The following is an 18533-nucleotide window of genomic DNA, read 5'->3' as shown; positions in this document are numbered from 1 at the left end:
AGCTCAACCAACTCATTTCTTTAAAACCTTGGTACTAAGAGGAGAATTATTCCCGGTGAAACTTCTCTTATACCATTGGATCTTGTATTGTTAAAGTTTGGCCCATTTTAAAACTTGTTAAGTATTGTTAAAGCTTAACATTTTAAAAAAACTCGTTGAATATTATTAAAGCTCAACACCCAAAAAGATTTTGACCACTTGGCCCTTTTATTTTCCTTTTAAGGGGAACTACAAAAGCTCTGACTTCCCTATTACTTAAGAGGTATGTAGGCCTAAGATACGATGCCTTATCGAACTCACTTTTAAAAAAACCTTCTTTTCTCATGTCCTCACTCTATTTAAACAACAAATCACAAAAACATTTTCAAAATAACAACAAAAATAACAATATTTTCAAAGAGGTTCCTATGGAGTACCATAGATGTGAGGGGTGCTTAAAACCTTCCCATTGCATAACAAACCCCTACCTAAATCTCTGTTTATTTTATTAGTTTTGATTTTTAAAAACTTATGTGGGTTTTATTCGCTCTTTCTCTCATTTTCTTTTGAAATAATAAAGCATGGTGGCGACTCTGTTTAAAATATATGAGCTAAGTCTATTCAATGGATTTAGTCTCACAAATTTCACTGCTACACTAAATAACAACCTTACATGCAAAACAATGAAAACGTTCTCATTAAATACAACGAATGTTAGGTGTGCTAATACATTCCTCTTACATAATCAAATCCCGAACTCGAATTTGGATGCGACGAACATTTTCTTTCAATTTAGGGGTTTTATCGATATTTTCCCTTTCCTTTAAGAATAAATAAATTTCAATAAGGACTCCTATATAATTTTCACGGCACGACACTTAACAATCCAACAATTTCTCATTACAATGAAATCATTGGAACTCTCCTGTTTATCAAACAATGTCCTACTAGAGGGTTATTCTTTCTTAAAGATTCCTTTGTATAATTGACTAGATTTTGTGATGTAGATTTTGAAGATCCATATCACGTCAATATTTCTTCCTAAGTAAGTCTCATATCTAATGGCACACAAAGAAGAAACTAACTCTATCGTGTTCCTCTTCTATATTAGAATATCTTTATGTTTTTTTAAGCCACTTATGAGATTAAATACCATATTTTTACCTCCTACAATACCTTCAAGTATCTAGCTCTAAACAACATATTCTCTACTATAACAACCTTAATATTGTTCATATTATAACCAACTCGGTCTTCCATGATATGACCGAACACTTGGAGAGTGATTGTCATATTTTTAGAGAAAAACATCATGCATGTACATTCAAGTTATTATCAATTTTCTCAACTAAAAAAATAACTAGTCAATTTCTTCACCAAGCATATACTGCCTCAACCAATCCATGTACTTTTATCCAACTTGAGGAAGATAAACATTTATCATCCTCCAATGTTTGGGGGTATATTACACAATATCAAAGACACTTAGTTCGTTAACACTTATGAAAGTTGTTGAGTTCATTATCGTTATAATTATTATGTCTCGAAGTAAGTAGTTATGAGTTGGTTATAGTGAATCTATAAACTACATGATTTCCTCATGGTTAGGTATTTTGGAGCACACATTTCATTATAAAGAAAATTGATCTTTATTCATATTACTAAACAATTTTATTAATAAAGTTGACAACACAATCATATATCACAATTTCGTCCTCCTGGACCACCATACAGAAAAGCTTGCCTATACTGATCTCCTTCATAACCACGATACCATAAGTCATAACAGTTTGAATTCGTATCCGTATACCGCTTCATATATTTTGGGTTGATGTCATTTTCATTATATTCTGAATCAATAATCTTTAGCAATCCCATTAAACCCGAGTTTCTGAATCTTTCTTTTGGAAATCTCCCACTACCCATGGGGGGACTATCCTTATTAGGTGGGGCATAAGTTTGGCCTCCAAATCTTATTAAAGAGGCTCCTTTACTTAAGTGAGTGAATAATTCTTTTGGCCAATATCCAGCATATATTGATTCTTTTTGAATAATTAACCACCAATGACCTGTAGTTCGATCCTATATATATTTAAGCAAATAACATGTAATTCAATAAGTAACTAAGTGATGATATTAACCAATCATTTTAATATTAACTAAAAAATAATAACTCATAATAAATTATAAATATTTTAATTCATCTATTTAACTAAGACTCTTTTCAATTAATATAATTATCACTTTTTATATAAAAATTTCAATCGAAATTTAAAATTAATTATATTATATATATATATTAAAATAAAATACTATTTAAAAATACATTGTAACTTTTGTGGTAATGACTTGTAAAAACATATTATAATATATTTAAATACATTCAAAATCAAAATTTTACCTGTTTGATTTTGAAAAGACCAATTTCTTTTGCTGCTGATCCAATTGAACTAGTAGGATGTAAAACAGAACCAAGTGCATACTCTTTGTTATGGTTGACTTGCACAAAACCCGGACAATTAACATTGTAACATCCAATTTTTTTGTAACTATCAGCCTGAATGTTTATATAAAAGTGAGCTTGATAAAAATCAAATTATGTGTTTTTTCATCACATAAATTATTTAATGTATTACATAACATTCTTACCGTCCAATGACTAGTTAGTCGAAGTTGGCTGTCTCCATATAAACTTGGATGAACCTTGTACAACAAATACTATATGTGAGTAGTATATTACAAAAGAGAATTTCCTGGTATAACATTTACATAGATTAATTAATAGACACAAAAAATATGAAATCATCAATACATCTGTGAAAAATGGCTTTGAGAAATAAATTATGTTTCTTTCTAAAACACACACGGACTCTCTCTCAAATAAAATATAATTTAACAATCTTAAAAGAAAACATAAAATTAATATAAACAATTTACCCCGACTCCGACTTGTATGCTATTAAGTTCCGTTGGGGGTCCATTTTCTATCCATATTGAAGATATGCTGTATTGATTTGTTTGAAGCGATAGATTATATGCGCCAATGCCTACGGATGCTCCGTGAAATATCATATTTTGGGTTGTATCAAGAGTAACTCTCTACATAATACAAAAACATACAATAATATTATTATTTATTTTTATTTTGTTTATATTGGTATTATCTTATAATAAGTATAAAAAAAGTAGTCATGTTGATTTGAAATTTAATTATATTTTAAATTCAATATTTAAAATAATAAATAATAAATAATACTAAAATGCTTATATATAAAAATCTACAACAATATTTTACCGATGAAATAATCTAGCATTTTAAATTTACATAACTTTAAATTATATATTAAATTATGATCTATTACATCAAAGTAGGACTATTAAGTTTCACGCACTACAACACGCTGGGGCTTTAAAAGCGCTTTTTATGGGCTTTTAAAGCGCTTAAAAGCGCTGTGAAAGCCAGCGCTGGCGTAGGTAACAAAAGCGCTTCAGAAAGCGCTCTGGTAGGCCCCCCTATAAGAGCGCTTTTCTGGAAAAAGCGCTCTGGTAGGCCCGCCTATAAGAGCGCTTTCCTGGAAAAAGCGCTCTGGTAGACCCCCCCTTTAAGAGCGCTTTTTCCAGCAAAGCGCTCTGATAGTCCCCCCTATGAGAGCGCTTTTTCTGGAAAAAACGCTCTGATAGCCCCCCCTATAAGAGCGCCTTTCTAAAAGCGCTTTCGTATGTTGCGTTTTTTTTTTTTTTTTTTTTGCTTTTTTATTAATCTTTGGCAGCGCTTTTACTAAGAAGCGCTTCAGTAGGTGGACCTTTAAGAGCGCTTTTTAAAAGCGCTGTCGTTGCTAAATGAGGTATTTTAATGTGCAGCCTGTAATTTAATCCTCCCAGTCGACCTGTAATATTTTCGACCTGTAATATGTTTTCAACCTGTAATATTTTTGACCTGTAATATATTTTCGACGATATAATTTCAGCCATCAGTAAGACAATATATATACTAATATAATACCATTATGATATCCAAAATTATATATATACATCATTACAACATCAATAATATTATAGTTCAAATCGACACAAATCCTACATGAAAAATTGCTTAATATCAAATTGACACAAATCCTCTTTGATTTCTTCCAACTTAAGTCTCGGGTACCCAGCAGCACGGAATTCGTCAAGGTACTACAAAACAAAAACATAATATGAATGATATATTTAGTTAAATGTAATAAATTATATGAAATTATCTTAAGTTATAAATTCATACCGTGAGCGGAATCTCTAATTGATTCGCCTGAAGGATTTCTTTCATAAACCTCAAAACAAAGTATCCGCAATCGTAACTGTTTCGCTGTTGCGGACACTACATAGAAAAACAAATAAGATTTTATAGTTGTCTTGTTTTATCAAGTAGCATAAATATTATAAGCAAAATTGTGAAAAATAATGTACCTGCACTTGGATCCAAGTAATGTTATTTGACTTAGTCCGGGATACCTGTGCGTCCCGTTGACTTCGGAACACTTGTAATGATCTAATTAACAAATATATAAAAGCATATGTTTAGATCAATCCCACAAGTAAGTAAATATATAAATATACACGAATATTTAGAACGATCCCACTTACAAATCAACGATGTCCTTCATAGCCGGATAATTGGTCCATTCACCATTTACCGAATTCAGATAATACACGACTTCTCTTATAGGGTTGATAGCAAGCAGCAACCAGTGTGCTCAATAAATTAAAACAATAGGTTATATGAAAATTTTGCTATACTCAAAAGAAACAGAGATTAGATGAACCAAGAATGAGAAACTAACCCTACTGGCCGGGTATTATACGCCCAAAGATGCAGACTTTCTGTATTGCCGGTGGACATGAATCTATCGACTAAGCGCTGTCTAACTGATTCCGGTTCCGAAGCAATTGTCATTCCGCTGCAATGGGCGGAAGACACGAAACGGAATCTGTTAGACAATGCAGTCCCGCGCCACACTCTGTCATACAACAACCTTAAATAAAAACATAATAAACATTAGATTATTTTCATTGAAATGTGTAAATAAATTATATTGTGGGACTAATTAAATAATATATCGGATGAGTGAATATTACCGGATGTATGAGTGCATATTACCGACGCCTAGTTGTTCATGCCTAAAAATCTCTTCCAAGTCATCAATTGTAATATGTGACTTGAATTCAATACCGAAGACACTTTCATCCATATTGATTTCACGTAAAGCACCATCCTTCAAATCGGACATATCAACCATTGTTGCGAGCATCGACCGGTATCGAGGCACAAAAGCACCGCCTTTTTTTGCCGCTAGCTTCGGAGGACCAGTGAGTGGTACGCTACGAACTTGCTGCGTCACTTGTTATGACTCCCGAGCGGATGCCTAAAAATCATATAAGTTAGGTAAAATATAAAATCATGCAGATTTAGATTCAGATTATATATTAACACTTTAAATGTACCTCTTTTAGTGATGCAACAGACTCCTCCTCCTGTAAAATCCCTTTACCCTTAATTGCGGGTTTTATAGGAGCAGTCTAAAATTAAAATGTAAAAAATAATTAATAAACGGTTTAGAATTGACATTCGAAAACTAAATGATTCATAATCGTTTTCAATATACCTCATCACTAATGGTAATGAGCTCCGAGGGCCATGCAACAAATGATCCTATTGCATCTCGCAGCAATGTCGTCTCTGAGACCATGTCAGGTACCGGTAGCATCGCATCATGATCTAATACAACATCCACTGATACTTTCAGGTGTCCATCCGGGAGCGGTCTATGGTGAAGTAAATCTCCCAAAGTGTTGTGCACTTTTCCCTTGCCAACTAGTCGATAATTCGGTGACGATAAGTATAGTTGGCAAGATGAAATGCCCTAAACCAATAGTAAATATAAAGTCATTATCATTAATAAAATAGAACAATTTGTAAGGAAAAAAATTTTATAATTACCTCGGGAAATTTCCTTTGACAGTTGATACTAGCCTTATCACTAGTTTCTTTCACCGATGAAGTGTTGCACTTTTCTCTCATATACATATCTTTATCTCTTTGCAATTCAGAGACTTGTGCTTGCAATTCCTGCAACTTTTGCAACACTTCTTCATTGGTAAGATTTGATCTTCTCCTAGGACTCTTGTAAAAAGAGGTTGGAGTCACACCATGACCCTTACCCCTCACCCGACCGGGATACTCAGGAGCATCTAGTGCTCTACTAAGTACGCTCCCCTCACCGGTGGATACCGATTGCGACAAGGTCTCCTGTAATTCATTTACATTTCAATAATTATTAGTGGAGATAAAAAATCATTTATATATTAAAAAACATTTGATTTAATTAAAAACACAGTATTATACTTACACATTCAGTATAAACTCTCTGAACATCGGGATCGACAGCTTGATTCTTGCCCACACGAGCTTCCTTCCACAACACATGTACAGGAAGTGAAGTTTCCTCACTTTTAGTCTCCTCTAACTATGCATTGACACAAATGATAAAATCGTCAAATAAAACATGCACATTTAGACAATTAATTAAAACGCATTTCTATTTACTTACAATTTTATCCTCTAAGCGTGCATATCCCAAACGCCCTTTTTTGTATGGATACGCGGGTTTGGATGCTCTCGCACTATTCGTGGCACTTCTTTTCCGAAAATCTTCATCTCTTTGCTTTACAAACTCAGCCCAATCTTTTTCATCAATGAAGATCTCATACTTTTTTGGCCGTCCCGGTGCCTCTTCAAGAAAGTTTCCATCTTTATCCTTAAGATAGGTGTTTGTCAAAAAAGCTTTCCACCCTCTATATCTTTTGCCGGCCAAACTAAGTATGTAGCGTCTACGATCATCTGGTATCTCAAAAGTCCTCTGCAAAAAAACACACGCATAGTGTGTTAGTATAAGTAATTTAAACAATTTATCGTCAAGATAATAACAACAATTACCCATATATGATATATACCTGAAGCTCGTCCCAAATCGCTTTTTTTTCGCATCCAACTCTAAACTTTTCAGATTCCATTTAGCTACGGAGACCGGAATATGCATACGAACAAGTGTACCAATATAACTTGTCAACTTTGCAGAATTAGGACCAATTGCTTGATTTTCAGAATTCCATTCCAATCGGTATACTAATCCTTGGTCTCTATGTCGAATGATTCCCTTCATAATGCTGATGCCTCGTGCAACTTCTTTTGCTTCAGTATCAGGTGGAGCATTTGTATCCGGAGCATCTCTATCTTGAGCATCTCTTTCTTGTGAGTTTCCTTGTGAGTTTTCAGGTGGAGCATCTCTATCCGTAGCCATTGAACCTGTATCAAACAAACTAAAGCACATTAGTACACTATTAATAAGCTAACAATCTATACAAGTAAATCGGAAACGAAATCGGTACAAATCAAAATAAGCGTAAAAAAATAAAGTTGTCGGAATTGAACGAAATTTACATGGCTATGGTAAAACGTCCCCACGGACTCAAAAATAAAGTCGGTTTTCCGAAATTCAGACCCTAAGCCCGACTTTTGATTACGGGCAGAAGCAAAACCGATAAAAAAACAGTCCCGAAATGTAAAGATAAGTGCATGAGCAGCTCCGAAATCGTCAAAATAGTATAGTTACATGTAAAGAAGTCAACAAACGGATACATGGTTCAAAAGTTATGTACAAAACGAGAATATGCACCAAAATTGAATAAGTACTATACTATTGAATAAAACAATCGGTACAAATTGAATAAAGCAAATTAGTCGGAATATGTATACTATTACCTTTATCACTAACGTCTCTTTCTTTTCTTGATAGGATTGTGTTCTACGCGTCTCTTAACAACACGGACGGTTGGATTGATCCAAATACCCTCATTATGATCATTTCTAGTACAAGATTCATTCTCATTTTGATCGTTTCTTGTACAAGATTCAATGCCAACACCAATATCACCTTGATCTTCAATGTTTTCATCAACTATTTTGTTAGATAAAAGCACTATAGACCATTTCGTACTTGTCGGATCATTGACATAGAACACTTGTTTAGCTTGAGAGGCTAGAATGAAAGGCTCATCTTTGTACCCTATCCTATTGAGATCCACTTGCAAAAATCCTGACTTATCCATTCGTATGCCACTATTATTTTCAACCCACTTGCAACCAAATACAAGAATCTGAAACTTCGCGTAATCAAACACCAAAATGCGCTCGATAACCCCAAAATATGACAAATTTGCAAATTTCGGATTTAAGTCATTCGCACTTGATATGTGCATTGCTTCAGCTACCAAGGTAACACCACTATTTTGCATAGTACTTTTATCATCCTGTTCTTTGGTATAAAATGTGTATCCATTAATTGCGTATGCGCTATAAGAAAGCACAATTACACTTGGACCATAGGCTAAACATCTCAACCTTTCTGTCACTGAAGCAGGATGTGAACGATAATTTGAATAAATATGATCCCTAAACCACGGTATGAAACTTCGATTGTGCTCTCGTACTATCCAGTTCTCATTTCTATTTGGATTTAAATCTCGGAGAACAACCTTGTGCATTTCAACATACGGCTCAACCTCAATCTCATTGTGCAGAACATACAAGTGCGCTTGATCCCGTTCGACCATTGATACTGTCACAACTTTATTTCCAATTAGCCTTTTTCCTTCTTTTTTTCGACAATATGAGATTTGGGGAGTCCAATTGATTGAACATTTGACAGATATTCAGTACAAAACTCAACCGCTTCTTCAACAACGTATCGTTCGGCAATACAACCCTCCGGTCGACTTCTGTTTTCACGTACCCTTTTAATATTTTCATATAACGTTCAGCAGGGTACATCCATCTCATATAAGCTGGTCCGCATAATTGTGTCTCTTTCACAAGATGAACGACTAGATGAACCATTATGTCAAAAAACGAGGGAGGAAAATACATTTCAAGATCACATAAAGTAACAACTATCTCTTTTTGCAATGTTGGTAAGATCGCGGGATCGACCACCTTACTGCAAATAGACCTGAAGAAGAAACACAGCTTAGTTATTGTGCTTCTTACTTTTTCTGGCAGAATAGAACATATACCTATTGGTAAAAAATGTTCCATTATAACATGGCAATCATGCGTCTTCAAACTCTTTAACTTGAGGTCTTTCATGGACACAAGTCTTCTAATATCTGAAGAGTAGCCTTCTGGAACTTTAACTTCACTGAGGAACTTACACAATGTTTTCTTCTCCTTTCTAGATAGAGTGTAAACAGCAGGTGGCAGATATGTTCGTCTTCCTTTCGTCACGGGTCCTAATTCAGTTCTCATTCCCATGTTTACCATGTCCTTCCTTATGTTAAGGCCATCCTTAGACTTTCCTTGTATATTGAGTAACATACCTATGACGCTGTCAAATACATTTTTTTCAATATGCATAACATCCAGGAAATGTCTTACGTACAACGACTTCCAATATGGAAGTTCAAAAAAAATTGACTTCTTCTTCCACCCACCCTTGACAAGTGAATGTGCAAAAGGCTTGCCAAACTGAGTGCTCATATCTTTCACCTTTTCAAAAATTTGATCACCTGACAAAAAAGGCGGGGCTATACCATGTTCGGCCTTTCCATTGAATGCTTTTCTCCACCCACAGTAGTGATGATTAGAATTTAAGAATCTACGATGGCCGAGAAAGACATTCTTCTGACAAAGCTCCAATCGTGTCGTATCGGTTTCGTCTTCACAAACAGGACACGACTTTTGACCTTTATTGCTGTACCCGGATAGATTTCCGTATGCTGGAAAATCATTAATTGTTCCAAACAACATCGCCCTCAAGTTGAAACTTTCCTTCCTATACCCATCGTAAACCTCCACACCGTTCTCCCACAAAAACTTTAAATCTTCGATTAAGGGTGCCAAGTATACGTCTATGTCATTCCCTGGTTGTTTAGGCCCAGAAATTAGCATAGATAACATCATGTACTTACGCTTCATACATAGCCACGGAGGTAGGTTATAAATCATAAGAATCACAGGCCATGTGCTATGCGAGATACTTTGAATACCATGCGGGTTCATCCCATCAGTAGACAATGACAACCGAAGGTTTCTTGCTTCTTTTCCAAATTCAAGATAATCAGTATCAACTTTCATCCATTGTGGTGAGTCTGCCGGATGTCGCAACTTTCCATCAATAATTCTTTCATCTGCATGCCAATTCAAGTGTCTTGAATCGGTCTCACTACGATACATGCGTCTAAATTTCGGAATTATAGGAAAATACCATAAGACTTTAGCAGGAGACAACTTTTTCTTATATCGAGGGGCACCACATTTAGGACACTCATTCAACGCTGCATACTCGTTTCGAAACAAAACGCAGTCGTTTGGACATGCATGTATCTTATCATAGATCATGCCAATAGAGGACAACATCTTTTTGGCTTCATACGTTCGATTGGGAAGAACATTATCCTTTGGTAGCATATCTTTCATAAGGGCTAATAACTCTGTGAAACTTTTATCCGACCATCCATTGTCCGCCTTTAAGTTGTACAACTTTAACACCGCAGACAATCTTGTGAATTTTGAACAACCATCATACAACGGTTTCTCTGCATCGCTTACCAACCTCTCATACATTTTGGGACAATCCGCAAGATCTTCTTCAAGCGCTTCTGCAATCTCTTCGACTCGATCGCAATCGTATGTGTCTGTGCAATCGTCGTTTGAAGCATACTTCCTATTACAACTCGACTCAGCATTCCCGTTACTTTTCTCACCATGCATTGTCCAACATGTATAACTTTTATCAATTCCAAACCGTAGTAAATGGGATGCTGTAATACGGTGAACTGACTTTTTATCAATCGAAATGTCGCGGTAAGCAAGAGTCGCCACCGACTTTTATTTTATCCAAACAAATTCAGAAAGGCAAAAAGAAACAGAAAAAAACCTTTTAAAGAAATCTGAGTTCGGGGGGTAATTTATGCAAAGGGAAGGTGTAAGGCACCCTTTGCATCCATGGTTTGCCATGGGCTCTTAATTGCTTTGCTTGCTCGTTTTCAGAAAATGTAGATGAAAGAGGAAAAATGGACTTTAGCTCGTAAATGAGCGTAGCCAGTTTTTGAAGAATTTTGAGAAAGAATATAGAAAATAGAGCATGGCAAGGCAATTAGGGGCAATTACCTTAAACTCAGATGATAGGTCTCTTTTTAGCCTTTCAGAAGGAAAGGGTCAATCCTTGCCATAAGTGGGCAGGAAGCCTTTCGTTTGGAGGTTGAAGGGTCGTCGAGATATCATTCGCCCAAAGACTGACCCATGCCATAGAGAGGCAGGTAGTCTAAGGGGAAGGATCAGAATAGCCTTTCGTAGGCAGCCAGAAGATACCTCAGCCTTTTTCGTAGGCAACTTCCGAGGGTCGAGGTCATGTTAGTGTATCGAAGGCAGCATCATTAGGGACCATGACCTTTAATCGAGGCAACATGGCTGAGGTATCCTCGTATTCGAGGGACTGGCTATTCTGCAAAAACACAAGGCAACAAGGCAACAGGCAACAAGGCAACAGAGAGGGTTACCCCAAAAGCGTGCGTGTATGCACCAATCACGTGATTATATTCAATTATATTATCTTGTAAATTAGTGAGGCTAATTCAATTTAATGGTTGTCACTCCCTATTTTACTAACCACGCAGATAATATAAGGCAAGAACAACAATAATATGGGGGAGGGGACAATGAAACCAGCGGAGGAGAGGGGAATTGTAACCAGCGGATCCCTTAATAGGGTTTGACATAAGTAATAATTAAACAGAAAGAATAAAAGATTAGAGTTTAGGGTTACCAAACTCGTAGCTTTGGCAATCAACGAACCCTGAAAAGGCAAACAAACCAAAAATAAGGTGAGTGCATTATCAGTTCGGAGGCAAACAGAATTAACCCTAAAAATAAAGAATAAAGAAATTTAAAATAAATAAAGCAAATGGACACTTAGCTTCGAATTTGATCTGACATGGTTGGCGGACGAAGGATGCCTTGAGACTAACCCTGAAAAGGCAAAAAGGCAAGGCATAGAAAGGAGTGAGTGTATGCACAGTTCAGAAAATATAAGGGCAAACCCTAAAATCAAAAGGAAATAAGATAGACTTTAAGATAAATTAAGTACTTAACTTTGAGTCTTGATCGGGCGCATAGTCGGAAGGCACTTAAAAAGTCGACCCTGAAAAAAAGGCATGGAAAAGAAAATACGTCAGTGTATTGGAATGTTCATTGTAAACCCTGATTAGGGCATGAATTTAAATAAGAAAATATAAACGATTTAATTAATTATTGGTCTCGCGACCTAATTAATTAAATCGAGATAAGAAAATTAAATCGAGTATAAAGATAATTTTTAAGAATTTTTTGGGGTAAAAATAAAATATATATGAATTTTGAATAAATATAAATAATTAAATATAATTTAAATAAAAGAAAATAAATAAAACATATGATTTTAAATATTATATAAATAAAATAAATATAATGTAATAATAAATATTGATTACAAAATAAAAAAAAATGAATAAGACAAGAATTAAATAAAATAAATAAATTATTAATATTACTTATAAAAGTTTTGAAAATAAAAACATATAATATTTCTTATATATAATAGAAAAGAAAAGATATAGAATATAATATATATTATAAATAAACAAATAGGCTATATAATTAAAAATAAAAAAAAATTGCAAAAAAACTTAGCTTACGATCAGGTGTGGCTCACACGCGTGGAGCATGGTGCGCCTGCGGCTTGCCTGGCATTGGATTGGAAGAGATCCTGATCCGAGGGCCCAGATCGAGAGGGAGCATGATAAGGCGTGTTTCTTATCACACGTGATCCATCTGAATCCAACACAAAAACGCGCGCGAAGTCGTTTTGAAACAACCAATCAGATGACGCCACAAAGTCATCTCCTTCATTGAGAAACCTGCAACTGATCTTTTACAGCGCTCTTTTTCATGAAGCGCTATAAAAACACAAATTCACACCACCTGAAAAATAACGAATCGGTGCAAACGCATATAGATTTTTTTCACGAGGGCATGGTTACGATCGTCCAGACCATGCGAATTCAACCATGGGAATCTTGAACCCTGATTTCTCCTGTGGCCAAAACCCCCAAATTGGGGCAAGAACCCTAATAATGGCATAGTATTCGAAACAGCATAACAACACACCAAATTATCCAGAAACGATAAACACACCAAGATAAACCAGATTATGCACTCAATTTATGTTTATGCCTCATGAATTAATGCAAACGAATCAAAAAAGGTTTCGACATACCTTGGCTTATGGGAGATAATTCTGGAGTTGTTGGTGTCGAGCAAGGATCCAAACACTTTCAATGAACCTCAGGGAACGCGTATGAACGATTGGAAGGCCTTGAATTGGCTTTAATCTCAGAATTGAACTTTGAAATTTTCTTTGACTTTTGCACTCGGGTTTGTTCTTTGGAGGCAGAAAACTTCTAACCCTTGCCATCTGATATTGCTATGTATATATAGGAGAGTAGAATAGGTTAACTTTTGTGAAGAAAATCTCATTGAATCAATTTTTGCAAATTGTGAAAATTTGATTGAAAATATGTTATGAAATCTTTCTATAATTGCCCAAAATTTAATTCAATTATTCCATTCATCAAGTGCACGAAATTTGATTGAATATTGGAGTAAATATAAATTGGATTTGATTCAAAACAAATTTTCTTTAAAATCTTTTGATTTTCCTTAATTTTAATGAATTTTAAATGAGTAAAAATTCTTATAAAATTATTTAAAATCAAATAAATTCGTGGCAAATGATTTATGGGCCCTTAATATTATAAGGAACAAGTTTGGATCTTAAAAATATAGGCCCATTAGCAAGATTTTCAAAATTCTTTCACATTTTTCCCTCCAAAATAGCCCAACTTTGACAAGGTCTATCTCTCTCAATTTTTGAGGTATGGAAGTGTTCTAGGACATTTTGGAAACCTTAGAGAGTCCTCTAACCAGTGTCTTTGGTCTCATATCATAATTCTTCTCCATTCTCATTTTATGTCCTTTTGAAGGAAGTGTCTTCTTGTTGACTTTTAAAAAGGACCTATAATGTAGGAAGCCATATCTCTTGAACCATTGACCTATGAGTTCTGATTCTTGGACCATTGGATAGAGGAATGAATTCCCTTTAAAATGAGTTTTGGTGGGAATTTTTCTGATGAAGTATGAATATTTGGTGAATTTTCGAAGTTTGGTTGACTTTTTCAGTTCATGCCCAAAATAGTAACTTTTGGCTTTTGACTTTTCTGATCTTTCCTTGTATCATCATGATCAACCCTTGATCAAATGATGATTTTAGGGTTATGAGTATGTTGCTGACAAAATATCTTGAATTCTGACTGTGTATTGACTTGAGATGACTATTTTGCCCTTGAGAGTCAACTGTTGACCTAGTCAAGGTTCGAGGGACTCAATTTTCTCTGATTGGCTTGAAACTTTGCATGGAGATTCTTTGGGATGTTTGTGACCCTATGGAACCACCTTGAGCCATTGATTCAGTGATTTTCCTTTGAACAAACCAAACCCTAGTTTCTGAGCCTTGTTTAGGAGAGTGTGTCTTGAAGCTTTATGTATTGATTTGAAACTTGAATAGGAGAAATAATGTGGGCAAATTTTGGGGTATGACAGCTGCCCCTGTTCAATTATCTTAAACCTGAAGATGTAGAGTGGTTTGTATGCCATTCGGTATCTAAAGGTGGAAGATGATTGAACACTAGAATACCAAGAAATTTGCCCTAGCTGAAATAGGGACTTTTGTCGGAGATGGGCTTAAAGATGCCATCTGACTTGATAAGCTTGAGAGTTAGAATGTGTCATATGTTAGACTGTTTGCATCCGCGGATGTCTGGAAAACCGTGCGTTAGGCTGAAGACAAGTCGTACGTTAGACTAATCCTGATTGCATCCTCAGATGTCTGGAAAACCGTGCGTTAGGCTGAAGACAAGTCGTACGTTAGACTAATCCTGATTGTATCCTCAGATGTCTGGAAAACCGTGCGTCAGGTTGATGGATAAGCCGTACGTTAGACTACCCAATTTGCATCCGTAGATGTCTGGAAGACCGTGCGTTAGATCGAAGAATAAATCGTGCGTTAGACTATTCTCAATTGCATCCTCAGATGTCTGGAAAACCGTGCGTTAGGTTGATGGATAAGCCGTACGTTAGACTACCCAAATTGCATCTGTAGATGTCTGGAATGCCATGCGTTAGGTCGATGGATGAGTCGTGCGTTAGACTTATCCAAATTGCATCCGTAGATGTCTGGAATGCCATGCGTCAGGCGTTTGCTTTGAATAAGATTCGAATCTTTGTAATGTACCTGTCAAACATTGTTAGTTTTTTATGTAATGCCATGATGCATGAGCTATGTGATTCTCAAAATAAATGAGGAATGCGTATATGATGTATGAATATGTTTTATGATGCGTGTTTATGATTTACGATGGATGATTATGACTTTGTGTGACTAGAATCGTTTGATTGAGAAGATAAATCTCTACGTCATTGAGAGCTTGATGCTTTGATCTCTTCTTGGGAATGCTGAGCTGGGGATTTATGATTTTTGCTTGGGGATGATCAGTAACTTGATGTATCCTGACTGAGGATGAGAGATATTAATAAACTACGTTTGGAGAAGAGCAAAGTGTTTGGAGAAATGGCAGTGTCGAAGATGTAACTCTGTGTTGGGGAGCTATGTCTCTTGTTGAGAGGATTTGAAGATATCTTCTTAATGATTACTCTGTGGGGATATGATCTTATGAAATCGGAATTACCTTGGACATTGTCTCTTCGCCTTTCCTACCTAATGAACTAATAGATACTTTTGCGAAAAAAGAAAAGATAAATGATAATCATGTTCATATGCATATGTTCATTCGATATTATCATTGGACGTTTGCGTATTCGAAAAGAAACAAATGGAAACTCGGAAAAGAGAAAGGAACTTGTATTAAGAAAGCCATGAGTAGGCAAAAGTAAAACATATTGTGTGTTTTTTTTTGGAAAAAGTACAGAATAATAAGAAAAGTAGCTATGTGTAAACAATCCTATTGAGTTTCAACTTTGCTATTGCTATTATGTCCTCGAGCGTCTCATCCCTTGCTTGTTGGAGGAAGATGATTGGATTGATCAGAGCCTTTTGAACTTGATGTTGTAGATATATCTGACTGATGAGTGACGTGAACGAGCCAGTAGTCGTACGCTTAATCCTTAACTTTTGCCTAGACCGCCTTTTCAGGTTTTCAGTCTAGCAGGATACCCTTTTTTGCCCAAGTTGCCCTCTCGGGTTTTCAACTTGACGGGTGTACATATTTTGTATATATCCCTAATTTTTGCCCAAACCCTTTTGGTTTGTCGGGATGCCCTTACTTTTGCCTAGGTACGTCGACCTAGCGGGTCGTATTTATGCGTAGTATTTTTTGACTATGTCAGTGTTCACAGGCTGTGGAAAGTCTTCCCCATCCATAGTAGTGAGTATCATGGCTCCTCCAGAGAAAATTTTCTTAATTACAAATGGTCCCTCATAGGTGGGAGTCCACTTGCCCCTAAGGTCACCTTGTGGTAGGATAATCCTTTTTATGACTAAGTCACCAGCCTGATAAACTTGTTGTTTGATTCTTTTATTGAATGCCTTGATCATACGTTTCTGGTACAATTGTCCGTGACAAACAGCCGCAAGCCTCTTCTCGTCAATCAGGTTTATTTGATCTAGTCGAGTCTGAATCCATTCGTCTTCGTTTAGCTCTGCCTCTTTCATGATCCTTAAGGATGGAATTTGAAATTCAATCGGTAACACAGCTTCCATACCGTAGACTAATGAGAACGGGGTTGCCCCAGTTGATGTACGTGCGGAGGTACGGTAACCATGGAGAGCAAATGGTAACATTTCGTGCCAATCTTTGTAAGTCACAGTCATCTTCTGTACAATCTTCTTGATATTCTTGTTGGCAGCCTCCACAGCGCCATTCATCTTTGGCCTATAGGGAGATGAGTTGTGATGCTTGATATTGAACTGCGTGCAGAGCTCAGTAATCATCTTGTTATTCAAATTGGTACCATTATCAGTGATAATCCTCTCGGGGATGCCATACCGACAGATGAGGTTATGTTTAATGAATCGAGCCACCACATTCTTGGTCACGGAAGCAAAGGAAGCAGCCTCTACCCATTTGGTGAAATAGTCAATGGCTACTAGGATGAAACGGTGCCCATTGGAAGCGGTAGGTTTAATTTCTCCGATCATATCAATGCCCCACATTGCAAAAGGCCAGGGAGCAGTTAGAACGTTTAGGGGAATAGGAGGCACATGTACTTTGTCGGCATATATCTAACACTTGTGGCAAGTTCTTGAATGTTGGTGACAGTCAGTTTCCATAGTGGACCAATAGTAACCCGCTCTCAGAATCTTTTTAGCCATAGTATGTCCACTAGAATGGGTTCCAAAGGTACCATCGTGCATGTCTTCCATGATTTCTTCAGCTTCCTTCTTATTCACACAACGAAGCAAAGTTGAATCATGATTGCGTTTGTATAAGGTCCCATTGCTCAGAAAAAACTTGGATGCGAATCTTCTTAAGAACTTTCTGTCATTGATAGATGCCCCTTCAGGATATTCTTGAGTCTCGAGGTATCTTTTGACTTCGTGAAACCATGGTTTTTCTTCAACCTCATTAGTAACTATCTCGTAGCAGTGTGCCGGTTCATCATATCTTTCAATAATAACTATAGGAGCCTCATTGTCCCATCTGACTTTGAACATGGATGACATAGTAGCTAGCGCGTCTGCTAGTTGATTCTCTTCTCGGGGAATATGTTCAAAAGTAATCTCTTCGAAGTGTGGAATTAAAGATATCACCAAATCTTTATAAGGCATGAGATTAGGGTGCTTCGTGTCCCACTCTCCTTTGATCTGACTGATTACTAGGGCTGAATCCCCATATACTTCCAAAAACTTGATTCTTAGGTCGATAGCAGCTCTGAGTCCCAAGATACACGCTTCATACTCAGCCATGTTGTTGGTACAATCGAAACATAGCCTTGCTGTGAACGGGGTGTGTCCACCTGTGGGAGAGATAATTACAGCACCGATACCATTACCAAGTGCATTCGAAGCTCCATCGAAAACCATGGTCCATCGGGATCCTGGTTCAGGTCCTTCATCCGGGCCAGGTTGTTCATAATCGGTAACAAGCATAACATCTTCATCTGGAAATTCAAAGTTCATAGATTGATAGTCGTCTACAGCTTGTTGAGCCAAATGATCTGCAACTACACTTCCTTTGATTGCTTTCTGTGTTGTATATTGGATGTCGTATTCTGTTAGTATCATTTGCCATCTTGCTATTCGTCCAGAGAGAGCGGGTTTTTCGAACACATATTTGATAGGATCCATTCTAGAAATCAATAAAGTAGTATGGTTCAACATATACTGTCTCAGTCGGCGAGCAGCCCAAGC

The 18533-nt window shown here is 36.4% G+C and overlaps 1 protein-coding gene across 1 annotated transcript in view; it reads right to left on the bottom strand.

The window, feature by feature from the left end:
• Nucleotides 1-1610: 1610 nt before the first annotated feature.
• The window catches only part of LOC131606531 (protein neprosin-like), a 30796-nt gene continuing 13873 nt past the window's right edge, over nucleotides 1611-18533 (bottom strand). The window contains exons 2-5 of the mRNA XM_058878742.1: nucleotides 2917-3078; nucleotides 2629-2682; nucleotides 2381-2536; nucleotides 1611-2061 (exon numbers count right to left, since the gene is read on the bottom strand). Coding sequence (XP_058734725.1) covers nucleotides 1675-2061; nucleotides 2381-2536; nucleotides 2629-2682; nucleotides 2917-3078 — 759 coding nt within the window. The 3' untranslated portion in view covers nucleotides 1611-1674. The remainder of the gene's footprint in view (nucleotides 2062-2380; nucleotides 2537-2628; nucleotides 2683-2916; nucleotides 3079-18533) is intronic.

Source organism: Vicia villosa, linkage group LG5, assembly GCF_029867415.1.
Source record: "Vicia villosa cultivar HV-30 ecotype Madison, WI linkage group LG5, Vvil1.0, whole genome shotgun sequence".
NCBI lineage: Eukaryota > Viridiplantae > Streptophyta > Magnoliopsida > Fabales > Fabaceae > Vicia > Vicia villosa.
Note: the sequence above shows the minus strand (reverse complement) of the source record. Positions and strands in the feature narration are given on the sequence as shown.